The 13882-nt window shown below is 48.0% G+C and overlaps 1 protein-coding gene across 2 annotated transcripts in view; it reads right to left on the bottom strand.

Annotated features, from left to right (window-relative positions):
* Window positions 1-13882, bottom strand: part of NISCH (nischarin) — a 33299-nt gene that overhangs the window by 16798 nt on the left and 2619 nt on the right. For both annotated transcript variants that reach the window (XM_040454879.1, XM_040454880.1), the window contains exons 3-8: window positions 13190-13372; window positions 5010-5058; window positions 3871-4034; window positions 3410-3505; window positions 1944-2039; window positions 370-522 (exon numbers count right to left, since the gene is read on the bottom strand). In XM_040454879.1, the coding sequence (XP_040310813.1) occupies window positions 370-522; window positions 1944-2039; window positions 3410-3505; window positions 3871-4034; window positions 5010-5058; window positions 13190-13372 (741 nt within the window). The remainder of the gene's footprint in view (window positions 1-369; window positions 523-1943; window positions 2040-3409; window positions 3506-3870; window positions 4035-5009; window positions 5059-13189; window positions 13373-13882) is intronic.

The following is a 13882-nucleotide window of genomic DNA, read 5'->3' on the forward strand; positions in this document are numbered from 1 at the left end:
CAACCCTGCCCAACCCCACCAAAAGGCACAAATACAGGAATTACTCTCCTAATGCCCAAATATCATCTGGATGTCACTCTTATACAGGCACATGGATTTTTCCACTCTACCCCCTGGGCATAAATTCCTTCACGTACTGTGTTTCTATATCAAATGTGCATATAATCAGTAGGATTCATTTGGCTCTATCCACTACCTCACCTATTTTAATTAACCCCACTTTGAAATTAACTTTAAAAACTGCAAGCAATGCACAGAGCACTGGATACAGGTTTTCCATGGTCCTTCTAGAAGAGGCCAAGTCAAATACTCAACCTCAGGATTTGATCAGGCCAGAGAAGCCCCTGGTGCCTGCTACTGAGAGCATACCACAGACTCGTCGATGTTGGAGATGCTGTTGTGGCTCAGGTCTAGAGTAGTCAGTGCTTGCCATGTGGGGATGACAGCAGTCACAGGGCCTTCCAGGGCCGTGCCTTCTGGCTCCCACTCATCAAATTCCGAGGCTTCGGGAACAAGGACTTCCTATGTAAGAACATCTGTTGAGCACCACACTTGGCCCTCACGCAACACAATCATTGCAAAATTTCAGGAAGGGCTTCAGCATATTTAGTATGTGGAAGTGAACTTGCATTAAAACGGGCTTCAGTTCATACAGCTTTAAATGATTGCGAAATAACTGAAAAGCTTAGCAACATAACAGCCACTTGGGATATGCTCTGACCCTGCTTCGTTAGCAAATGCTTTTCAAACCCAGAAGAGCCTTATGCTTCGTGGTGATGTCTTTTCTGGCTTAAATCTCAGGAGCTGAAGCTCAGAATTCATGGTGTTTCCAGGCAACTGTGCTTTCCAGACTGGCACTATGGTCCCCACTGAGGATAGTAGGCCCTTTTAGCCATTACTTTGCAGGGTAGCAGCATGGACGCAGGGGCACCATCAAAGGGCAGGAAGGCAGGTCTGCCTTGTTTTCCCAGAAGACCTCTCCTCCCTCAATGAACCAATTTGGGCCCTTTGAGCCAGGCAGCAGGGAGTGCCTTGGACAGAGGCCGAGTTGCCCCACACCCTTGCTCATTACATAAGCCTCCTATTTCAGCCAGCGGCCTCGAGTCTTCAAACCCAAATCTGGATCATACACTGTAAGTCACAGAAGTAGCCACTATGTTTGTTCTATACCCTGAGATGGACTTTAACACTACTAAGACGCAATCCATAAAATGGTAAATAGAAAAAAAAACCCTGACATTCTCAATTTGAGCATTTCTATTGCTCACACACAAATGACAGGGACCAGCATTTCCACAACCTATCTACTTAAAGTCCACTCAGAACAAGATACGAACAAGTGCTAAGCCAGGGCTTTTTAACCTTGGAGAAACATTTTTATCAATCTAATAAACGTTCTGCCACTTGCCACTGCCTAGCAATGTGTTCACATCCAAAACCAGTGACTTTTTGGGGGTAGGGGAGACCTAGTTCCTTCAACTGCCTTGTTTCACAGCATTGATCTTTTTTTTTAATGTTTATTTATTTTGAGAGAGAGAGAGAGATCACAAGTGTTCGAGTGGGGGAGGGGCAGAGAGAGAGGGAGGCACAGAATCCCAAGCAGGATCCAGGCTCTGAGGTATCAGCACAGAGCCCGACGCAGGGCCCCAACCCACGGACCGCAAGATCATGACCTGAGCCGAAGTCAGATGCTTAACTGACTGAGCCACCCTGGCACCCCTAACAGCGTTGATTTTTTATGAAGACACAGACTAAAGCATCCCAGGAACTGTCAAGCACCACAAGGACCCGCACGAGTGTGCCGCTGCCCAGGGGACGGTCCAGCATCTGTTGTCTCTGACAGGCAGCAGTGATGCTCACACCCATCCTCAGTGCAGAGGGGACCGTTGTGGAGGACCTTGTCTCTCAGCCAGCACCCCAGGCAGGAAATGGGTGGAGCTTACCTTCATAGAGGTGGCGGAGTAGCGGACGCTCATTGTGGCTAAGGTGGGCTTCGATGCAACTAGCCCCCGTATGTGCCTGGCACCACAGTGACTTATCTGGAACAGAGAACAACTACGTCTCAGAAATGGCATCATTGCTCCATCAGAAGTCTTGGAAAAGGGTGTCTACCACCCACACACAACAGAAGCACAACAATCAATAAACCCAAATCCTAAGAGGCAGGAGGCAACTCTACCCTAAGTCTCTCTTTTTCCCAATTTTTAGTGCTAACTAAACATTCTCCGAAGAATCTAGCGATGTGCACAGTAAACCACGAGCTCGATGTTCCGTTTTCTCTGTAAGGGCTGGCTGGGGCTTGGCAGGTGGATGGGAAGTGCAGGCTCTGGAAAGCAGGGCTTGCGAGCAAGAGGCTTCTCTCTGCCCCTTCTGCTTCTGCTCTTTGGTGATGGGCCGTCTTGCTCACCCAGCCCTACTTCACTGACCTCGGTGGTCCTGCAGCAAGGGAGGGTGGGCCAGAGGCCAGAGCACGTGCGTGAGTACTACCCATACAGAGACTCCGACTCTGGGGCCTCAGCCTGTGCGGGCTAAGGCTAGGGTGGGCCCTCCTCTCACTTCCCAGCCCTTCCTCAGCCAGCACTGGTCGAGGCATGCACCACAGGTTCCCATCAAGGGATGTGGGCCTCCAGTTCTCTGAGACTAGCCCGGAATGTGCAGGCAGCATAGTCCAACGGGTAGCAGAGGCTCTGGAGTTAGACTTGGCTGGATTCAGATCCCAGCTTCATTAACTTCGTGGTCCTGGACAAACCTCCTTACTTCCCTAACCCTGTTTCCTCAACTGTAAAATGGGAATAAAAGTACCCATTTCACAGGCCTGTTGGGAAGCTTCCATCAAGAAGTGTACAAAAGGGCACAGGGCTGAACGCAAAACCCATGCTCGAGAAGCAGATGCTTTGAAGCATTTTTTAAATTTGTTACTGGGTCCCCTTGCATTAAAAAAATGTTAACAAAATGGCATCGTGAGCCCAGGATTTAGTAGGGAGTGATACAAAGCATCAGGCGTGGGCACACCAGAGAGCAGAGAGCCCTCCAAGCCCTCTGCCAACCTGCCCTGGGAGGCACAGACTTGGGAGGCAGAGGCCCTCTGCCAGACCCTCAGGGTGCACCCCCAGCACTTGAGCTCCAGCAATGGAAGGAGGGAGCCAAAGCACTGGTACTCTGTCCTGTCCAAATGCTGCCTGTGCCCGGAGTGGAGACACGCAGACCAGCCGAGGGCAGTGGAGGCCCCTCTCTCTCTACCTTCAGGTAGGCCAGACTTCCCCCCAGACAGAGTCTGCCACATACTGACAAATGCGAAAACAGTGCCTTATGGGTAAATCCAGACACTCTCCAGCTATAGATGATCAGATGCAAGACCACACCCACATGGGCTCAGCCCTGCTTAAACTCCAGGGCTCCTGGGCCTTACCTCCACCTGATGAAGAGACTTGAATATTGACAGATCAAAAGGCAGGAGCTGCTCTTGAATGTTGCTAGTCCCAAAAGGTCCTTCTGTGCCAGAAACCTGTGGCCAGAGAAAGGGCTTGAATTAGGGATGCTGCTGCAACTGCTCCCCAGCCACATTCACGAGGCAGTGCTGCAGCAGCTGCCGAACGTGACTCACAGCAGGCACGCACCTCCACTCACCACATGCATGGTCAACAAAGCAGGCTAAAGCCGAGGTTCTGAGCGAGGGGGCACTGGGTCACAACGCCCCCTGGTGCTCACAGCCAGAAGCACAGTGTCAAGAACACCCAAGATGGCCTTCCTTCTCCCAGGGCCCATTCAGCCACCTTCACACATGCTGCCAGCCAATGAGCTGTTATGCCTCACACAGGCTACGTGCCCACAACGGAGTGGCTCTCCATTACCAAGCTGCCACAGCTTTACCTTAAGGTACTTAAGGCGACAGGTGAAGTCCAGGATGTGCCCCAGGTCAGTCTTGGCGTCCCCACTGGCACACGTGGGCTTTCCCTGCTGTAGCTGCTCGGTGACCGCATAGAGCTGTAGGGGCCCGATGGCAAAGACCTCTCCGGCCCCCAGGAGCTGTTCTCCTGCAACAGCCACGCCCCACAGGGTGAGCATCCAGCACCAGCCCCACTGTGCAGCCAGGGCACCTGCCCACCTGGCCAACAGTTAACAAGCACTTGGCAAGCACCCTCAGGACAAAGCTATGGTCCTGAGCTCACGTGGGCACAGGGCAGACCCAGGACACGTGATTACAAAGGAAGGGACATGAGAATGTGTGGCTGGGGAGCCTCCAGGAGGCGAGGCCGAGTCAAAATCTGAGGCACTGAGCTGGGATAAAGCTGATGCGAGGCGGCATTCGGGCAGCAGACTCACACTACAACCTCTACTGTGCAAACACTCTGTGATCAGGGGAGGCCTAAGGTGCTAGCCCAGTGCAGCACCTGTGAGGAGGCAGGGTTCTCAACCAGACAGACTGGCACTTGGTCCTTGCTCTGCTCCTCCCAGCCATGTACCCTGAAGCAGGTTCCCAGGCTTCTCATTCTCAGTGTCCTCATCTGCACATCCCGGAAGGAAGGCAGTGAGATGCCCAACACAGGGCTAAACTATGGGAAACACTCATTACACGTCAGCTACTGTTACTATGCTCTCTGGCAGGGCCACGACCCCGGGTTGGCTTCTGTTTGACGTCTAACCTCTTTCAGGTAAGGACAAACCAGGTGTAAGAGGGCAGCATTGCCACCTACCTTCCAGAACTCCACCTCAGGGCTTCGGACTAGATCCTGAGCCTGGGGTTAGCCCCCAACACAGAGACTCAAAAGAGTACTAAGGTAAGGTCCATAGCTTCTTGGACCTGGCTGCCCACAGGGCAAGTAGACAGGCAGGCTCAGCTGTGGACCAGATCCAGGGATTTGGGCAAAACCCCAGGGAGGTGGGCCCTGGCTGGGACTCATCAGCCCAGCACAACAGATGTAGGCGGAGTTCTGCGCCACCCTGGGTCCCCAGCTGCCTAACAGGGCTGGGTGAGTTACACAGTATTTCAGGGACTCCTGGCCACATACCTTTTTCAAAGAGCTCTTCAGCCAGTGCTGCGGTGATGCCATTTATCTCCTGCAGAGAAAACAGAACTCACAGTTAGGAAGTCCCCCTGCCCCAGTCACTGGGACGCACACATCCCCTGCTATCTACCCACCTCTGTTGCTGCAACGCCAGCTCTCTAGAAAGTTAATGTAACAAAAAAAGATTATGATATACAACAAAAGAGAAAGTAAACTAGAAGTCAAAGTGCCCAGGAAAGGAAAGTGAATATTTCCAGTTCTGTGGATATTTGGAATGTCACCTCAAAGGCAGAATGGAAAGCAGACTATTGTGGTGACTCTCAGCACACAGGCCCTGGCTCACACACAAGGCCCAGGAGGCCAGCAAAGCCTGGTTATGCAGAGACCCAGCTGGGAAGCCAGCAGCTCCCAAAACTGGCCCCAGAAGATCCTAGGAGACGGTGTGACAGAGAGAAAGTCCTATTTCTTCTACAAGGGACCGTTTCTACTTTCTTTCACATTCCAAGTGAGCACTTGCTCTCTTTCTGTGCTTATCCAGCAAGCCCTGCACCAGTCCACTTGGCCCCAAATTCATACAGAAGAGGCAGGAAAGGACTTCTTTAATGAGGCCTGACAGGCTAAACCCACAGTCATATAACAGCTGGTATGCTGGGGTCTGAACCCCCTGAGCAGTTACTGCATACTGGCACACTCAGGTTCCCCAATGCCCCATGTGAGGAAGATGGCATTATGAACTCTGTTTCACAGATGAGAAAATTGAGGTGGAGAGGTGCCGTATTCTCCAATTTTATAGAAATTGGCCAAAAAGCAGCACAGTCATTTGGCCTTGAAGGCTCTCTCTGTACGTCACCAACTGCCTCAGTGCTTTTGTGTATAATTGTGGGGACAGTAGGGCCCCCCAGCTGCAAATCCTGCAGGTAAGAATTTTAACAAATTGACAGATGGCAGCCTTCTGGTAAACAGGCCCAGATGGAGGCCACACAGTTGCCTTCGTAACTCATGGGAACAGCTCTGCCACCGGGACATGCGACTCACATATTTATGGGACTCAATAGGCACCAGATTGGAGACAGAATGTCCTTTTCTTGTTTTTCTCTGTAGTTTGTCTGTGCCCTTACCTTTCATACATGATGGACATGTTAAAGTTGTTTATATGCTGTATCTTCTTCCTGTTGTGCATGCCTTTTACCTTTGTTTGTGGCAGTTTTCCTGACACAGAGATTTTTCCATTTTATAAAAGTTGTTTAATCTGTGCTTCTTTTTCTTCGTGACTTCAGGGCTCTTCCCCAACCCCAGGATTATATAAATATTCCTCTAATTTTTCTTTCAGTACCTTATACTGGCTTTTTAAAATGTGTTTATTTCTTTAAGCTGCTTAAAATTCAGTTTACACATTCTATGAGAATAAGCCCCTTTGGCATCACAAATGGACAAAAAGCCCAAGGGAGAAAAATGAGCAAATGTGGCCCCAGCAGACGAAAGGTCAGATGAAAAGGGGCCACCAGGACAACACAGGCTCTGAGCAGGACAGGGCTCCAGCTAGGGAGGAGAGAGGCTTTCCATTCATGGTGAAGTTCAACTTCAGTCTCTTGCAACAACTTAAACTCCGTTATAATTTCCTTGACTGCTGTGAAGAACTGAAGATTAGAAAGAGCTTGGAATGGTCCAAAGGCTCGTTTCTCTGCCAATAGTTTTGAGAGCCACAGCCCATCTCTAAGTTAAGTCTGCTGCCTGAGCATCACCTGGTAAGTCCTGAAAGAGGCAGGTTCCTGAGCAGCAACTCTCTGACCTGTGCTAGTAGTGACCCTGGGGATCCCAAAGGTCTCCTGCAAGAAAGGGCTCCCTGCCCTCCATCTGACCTAATAATGTTGCATTTCTTTGGGCAGCTGGCTTCAATGCCAACCCTGCCAATAGGACAAGGCTGGCATTTCCAGAAAACACAGAAAGCTGAGAGAGAGAGTGAGGGCCAAGGGCTCATGCTAAGCAGAGAGCAGGGGTTTTACTTCGGGGCAATCTAAGCAGCAAACTATGTGACAATTTCTTTCCCACTCTTTGGGGCACAGGAAGTGCACACTGCTGCAACACTTTGTCTCCCAGGCTCATCTTCATCTGGGGAGACTTCATGGGACAGGAAAAAAGGAACATCTTGGCCCCTAAATTGAGAGTTCAAGTCTCCTAACAGAAGCATTTTGCTGGCCTCCTAAGAGTATTCTGGTTAAGCTGTAGCCTTGTGTGCAGAGCAAAGGTGAGCAGAATCAGGCCTTCTCCTGGTGTGGGAGGGTGGGGATGGGGTTCAGTGCCCCCCCCCCCCCCCCCATCTAAGCCACTGCCGATTCTGTTAGGTCACCTGAAGGGAAAGGTGACTCCCACACACCTCACCCAATCTGGGTGGAGGGGACCTAAAGTGCTTTGGGGTGCCACAAATGTCTGAATTGAGATGCTTTTTTTTTTTTTTTTTACAGTTCTTTATTTTGAGAGAGAGAGATAGAAAGAGAGTGTGAGTGGGGGAGAGGGAGAGACAGAATCCAAAGCAGACTGTGCTGTCAGTGTAAGGTCTGACACAGGGCTTGAACTCACAAAATGGGAGATTATGACCTGAGCCGAGATCAAGAGCCGCGACACTTGACTAAGCCACTCAGGCACCCCAAAATGCAGTTTTCAACGTTTATTTATTTTTGGGACAGAGAGAGACAGAGCATGAACGGGCGAGGGGCAGAGAGAGAGGGAGACACAGAATCGGAAACAGGCTCCAGGCTCTGAGCCATCAGCCCAGAGCCCGACGCGGGGCTCGAACTCACGGACCGTGAGATCGTGACCTGGTTGAAGTCGGACGCTTAACCGACTGCGCCACCCAGGCGCCCCCCCAAAATGCAGTTTTAAAAAAAAGACATTCTTTATACCTCAAAACATTTTTCAGTAAAATTAGGTATGTTTAAAAACCATTAACAACCATCCCTAAATGAGTGCTAGACCAGTCAATCAGCCGCCTACCAGGACCACGTGTTGGTGTACGCCCTCAGGCAGCAGTGTGAGCTGCACACAAACGCGCCACAAACTAGTCAGGCTGTAGATCAAAAGCTACGTCTGTGCACGTGGCACCCTGCGACCCAGTGCACCCCACAGCACATGTGCCTGTGCTCAAGACATAACCCCAGACCAGTCCGACGCTTCTGCTTGGGCAGAGCACAGAGTACTTGTTAGCAGGGCACAAACAAGGGACGCCATCACATGTCACTACGTGGTTCACTCACACACATGCTAAGGGTTGGCGGGCCCTATATAGCTCTTATTTCATGACTGTGATGAGGCATTCTAGCAGGAGACAGGTATGTTATGTGCAATTCGGCTTTAAGTAAAAATTCCCCCACTGAGACATTCAAGGCTAAATATTTACTGGGGAGAGCTCCAAGACCATAAGGATGCTGCAGAGAAATCTGCTACCACTCACAGCCTCAGTACCTTGCCACTGAGACAAAGAATGGATGCGGATACTAAGGCTGATGTTAAGGTGGTAACAGTCCTATCAGAGCTCCTGATTTCAAATTTCATAAAGCACCTTCGTCCTAGACAACTGGCTTTAAAATAAGAAAATGACAGAAATGCCACCTTTGACAAAAATTGGATGCCTTTCCTTACCAGGGCAGCCAGCAATGGATGGCATTTGGTGAGCCCCCATGGGCCCACTGCTCTTCCAGGCTCTTTACCTTCACTGCACGGTCTCCACCAATTCTCAAGCTTGGGGGACATCACCCCCAAGCTTACAAAGGAAGGACTGAGACACAGAGAGGTCAAATGACTGACTCAGAAGAAACAGTCAGGAAGCGGCTTGCCTCCTAAGTCCACTGGTTGACATCCTGCCTCAAAATGGTGTGCTAAAATTCTCTGTGAGATTCCATTTCACTGAATTTGAAAACCTCTGCTTGGGGGGTGTTGGGATGAGGTTTGTCACTGAGAGTTCCAGGAGTACTGAGCCACAGCTATTCTGGAGGGAAACAGCACAGCAACAGGCCCAGTGCCGAGGTGTACCCACCCACTCACTGCAACACAGGCGGCTGGGCTGCCCCAGCCCCTGGGTTCTCCGGCTCAGAGCTGGCCACAGACAGATGAACTGCTTTCTTGCCTTGCCATCAAAATCCACACTGCAAAGGAATGAAGTTGGACCCTTCATTCCTCACACGATAAACAAAAACTAACTCTACGTGGATGAAAGACCTAAATATAAGAGTTAAAACCATAAAAGTCTTAGAAGAAGAAAACAAAGCTCTAAAGTTCTGTAATCTTGGATTAGACCATGCTTTCTAAGGACGTCAATAACATAAGTGACCAAAGGAAAAAAAATGGATGAAATGAACTTCATCAAAATCTAAAACTTTCGTGTTTCAAAGGACAGTACCAAGAAAATGAAAAGACAATTTGCACAATGGGAAAAATATTTACATATCACATTTCTGATAAGGGTCTAATACCCAGAATATATTTAAAAAATTCCTAAAACTCAACCACAAAAACACAAGTAACCTAATTTTTTAAAGTGCCAAGGAGGGGCGCCTGGATGGCTCAGTTGGTTTGGGTGTCTGACTTCGGTTCAGGTCATGATTTGAGCCCCACATGGGGTTCTGTGCTGACAGCTCAGAGCCTGCAGTCTGCTTCGTATTGTTCTCCCCCTCTCTCTGCCCCTCCCTTTCTCCCCTCTCAAAAATAAACAAACATTAAAAAAATTTTTTTTAATTAAAAATGAAAAAATAAAATGCCAAGGATATCCGAATACATTTCTCCACTGACAGTGTACAAATGACAAATAAGCATACGAAAAGAGGCAGCCTCATTAGGGAAATGCAAATCAAAATAAGGAGACACCACTTCACACCCACTAGGATGGCTATCAAAAAAAGTGGACAGTACCAAGTTCGACAAGGATGTAGGGGGAAGAGAGCCTGTATATTACTGATAGGAATGTCAAGTGGAAAAATTTTGGCAGCTCCCCACAGGACCCAGCAATGCCACTCTTTATATATCCCCAACAGAAAGGAAAATATACGGTCCATATAAAAACTCATATGTGAATGTTCACAGCAGCATTATGCATAATAGCCAAAACGTGGAAACCCAAATGTCCGTCGACTGAAAGATAATGTCGTACATCTAAACAGCAGAATATTACTCAGCCAAAAAAGGACCAGAGTACAATACAAATGGACCTTGCAAGCATCATGCTAAGCAAAAGAAGCCCATCACAAAGGCCACATTTGTATGATTCCATTTATATGAAATGTCCAGAATAGGCAAATCCATGGGGGTACAGAAAGTACATCAGTGATTACTGATGGGTACACAGTTCCTTTTCAGAATGATGAATGTTCTGGAATTAGACAGTGGTGATATCCACACAACTATGTGAATATACTAAAACCAAGGAACTGTATGCCTTACAAGAGTGAATTCTATGATATGTGAATTCTATTTTAACGAAAAAAAAAAAAAAAAAAACCACAAAAAAAACCAAAAAACCAGGCTCAGGACAAGTAGGGTTCCCTGAGCCAGACCTGTCCAACGTCAGCCCCACAAGAAGTGGAACACGTTGGGAACAATTTCAGTGAGGATGCTGATGGGACAAAGGTCGGCAGAAACATTCCCTTTAGAGCATCCAGCCTACAGAAAAGGCTGACAAATCTTTCAGGTCCTTTTGTTCAAACTCATTTGAAGATCTAGTGGTTCTCAACCAGGTGCAATTTTGTCCCTCAGGGGAATATTTGTCAATGCATGAGGCCATTTTGGTTGTCACAACCTGGGGCGGCTACTGGCGTCCAGGGGGCAGAGTACAGAGATGCTGCTCAGCAGTGCACAGGACAATCCTCATGACAATCATCCAGCCCCAAAGGTCAACAGTGCCACGGCTGAGAAACCAGGATTTAAGGTAATGATGGGTCAATTACTTTTTTAAAATCCTTGCATGTATACAACCCAGGGCCCTTCTTTTTTTTAATTTTTTATTATTTTGTATTTTTTGAGAGACAGACAGAGAGCAAGCTGGGGAAGGAGCAGAGAGGGGGGAGACACAGAATCCGAAGCATGCTCCAGACTCTGAGCTGTCAGCACAGAGCCCGATGAGGGGCTCGAACTCACAAACTGCGAGAACATGACCTGAGCTGAAGTTGGACACTTAACCGACTGAGCCACCCAGGCACTCCCATGGGCCCTTGTGATAACAGTAATTTTAATATGTCCGATATGTTCCAAACGGTAGAGCATGCCTCAAACCAGAACTTCAGATGTGGGCCAGCCCAGGCCTACCTCAGGCAAACCTATCTCAGAAGAGCAGCCCAGGCCTTTCCATGCTCAGAGCTGGGCAAACCTGAGATAGCCAGGAGATTTGTTCCTCAAAGGCCTAGGTCTTAACTAATGAATTATACTTTCAAAGGGCTGCTTATCAAGTTTTAGCCTTTAATGACTAATCAAAGCTTTCTTAAAGAACAGCATTTCCTAAAATACTAACCGATAGTTTCTCTGAAAAACTCCCATAAGGAATGGAAATTTTTCCTCACATACAGAAAGAAAATGTAAAAAAAAAAATACCTACAACAGGAAACTGCTAGCCACATACACTACTGGTATATGCTGAATAAAATCCAAAGCATTTATATAGATACATGCCATCTGTAAATGTCACCCTTTTTCCTCACAGCCCCTCCAAGCTTAGTGACCCAATACTAGCGTTATCACCAAATTTCCAGGCTCTATCTAGCACTCCAAGAAAGGTTCAACTGTCCTACTCTGAAAGCACTTCAAGAAAGTTGTGTTTTAAACATTATTGGAGCCTTTAAAGCCACAACCTACAGGTCCCTTCCTAAAAGATAAGCCTGAAAATGGAATGGGTTCTTTCATATCTTCATCACGTAGAGAGAAAACGATTAAATGTCAATTATCCAAAAACCTATCACCCAGAGATGACTCTTAGTATTGTGGTATATGATCTTTCAGAATTTTCCTGGACAAATATTCCCACATAAACCTATTTTCAAAAACAGGACCATTTTATAGCCTTCTCATTTCATATAGTAATATACTTATTTTCCTTTGTCAATGAATCCACAGCTACACCATCATTTTCTAGCAGAATATCCAATTACATGATCAAAAATCCTGTGATTTTTTAAAAAACCGCCTCCACTGGACTTTTGATAGTCTTCAGTATTTTGCTACTATCCTGGAATGTACCTATATCCTTTTCTTTTCTTTTCCTTTTTTTTTTTAATTTACTTTGAGAGAGAAGGGGGGCAGGCATGGGCGAGCTGGGGAGGGGCAGTGAGAGAAAGAGAGGGGGAGGGAGGGAGGGAGAGGGGGAGAGGGGGGGAGAGAGGGGGAGAGAGGGAGGGAGAGGGAGGGAGAGGGAGGGAGAGAGAATCCCAAACAGGCTCCACACTGCCACCACAGAGCCCAATGCGGAGTGTGAATCCACAAACAGTGAGATCGTGACCTGAGCCGAAATCTAGAGTCAGATTCTCAACCTACTTAGCCACCAACTGAGCCACCCATACCTATATCCTTTTCACAGTGGCCTGACTTTCCCCCACTAGAATAAATTCGAAGAAGTGGAATTGTTAGCTGTTTTCAATGTTTGAGTTTCACACAGCTGAACTTCCCTGTGTGAAGTGTGACAGCTCGTCCTGTCACCAGCAGCCCATGAAAGTTGTTCCTCTATCCAAAGGGAGTACAGAGCCGCTCCAGGGCATATACTGCAGTCTATCTATCTGCGGACACTCGGCACCCTGGACCCTGAAGATGCCCTCAGATAGCAATATTCTGCTGACACAGCCTGACTCCTTAGTCCTGAGCTGTAAACCAACAACGAAATGATAGTCTGTGCCAGGTGTCAGCTGTTTCTAATCTACCCGCATCCATTTGGACGGAAAACTAGCTTCAACACCCACAGGCTGTTTTTGCTCAACAAAATGCCATGTGGTAAAGGAAAACCTGTCTGTGGCTACAGGCTAATTTAGAGCAAATCTGTCAACAAACATGCTCCTGCCCATATCCCGTCCCCACCCCGGTGATGTTCCTACATCTTTCTAACCTCGGGGTCAAACCCCAGCCCACCTCTCCTGAAAGCTAAGACTGAACACTGATTTATGCCTTGAGCTGTGGTGGCTGCAGGCTTGCAAGGGGACTTACTAGGAGGAACTTACATAGAAATGAAAATGTAAGAAGTGGGCCAGCACGCTGGGGGCCACACCAGGGAAGGTGGCCAGGAGCGTCTGCAGGTAGATCTCCAGATCCTTCTCTCTCTTTTCCACCAAGCTTCTCGAGTTTTTCCCAATTATCTTTTTGGGCGGAAGTAGGTTTTTATCAATTTTCCTTTCTGCAACCAGCTGTAAGAAAACAGAAGCACGGTCAACCACAGACCAAGAGGTTCTGCAATGGTGCAGGACCAAGGCAAGCAGCCTGAGGACAGGAGCCTGTCACAACTTCCACAACCCGTCTTGGCAGCAGTGTCAGAATTAGTGACCAAACTAGTGTATCTGGAACTTGGCCTCATCAGAGTCAACTAGGATTAGAAATACCACTACAATCCCAGACAAGGAGCTCCATCTGGAGACTGTGGAGACATTTAGAAAATACCTCCAGGCCACTAAAAACCATCATCTTTTCCAAACCAGAATGGAAAAGAATCAGGGAGGTACTCTGTCTTTAAAACACTCATGTTGCAAATGACCCAGAGAAAGGCAGCTCTACCCAAAAACAAAGAAATAAATGGAATCACAGCTGGATATTAAAGTATAGGCTCTGGAATAGCTACAGTCAGGTGAAACAAGTTCAAACCTGTTTCCTCTCCAGGAAACTAAACATTATAGGCACGGAGCCGGTTTTGCCCTAAATTT

Source organism: Herpailurus yagouaroundi, unplaced genomic scaffold (genome assembly GCF_014898765.1).
Source record: "Herpailurus yagouaroundi ecotype Mexico unplaced genomic scaffold, PumYag 213, whole genome shotgun sequence".
In the NCBI taxonomy this organism is placed as follows: domain Eukaryota; kingdom Metazoa; phylum Chordata; class Mammalia; order Carnivora; family Felidae; genus Herpailurus; species Herpailurus yagouaroundi.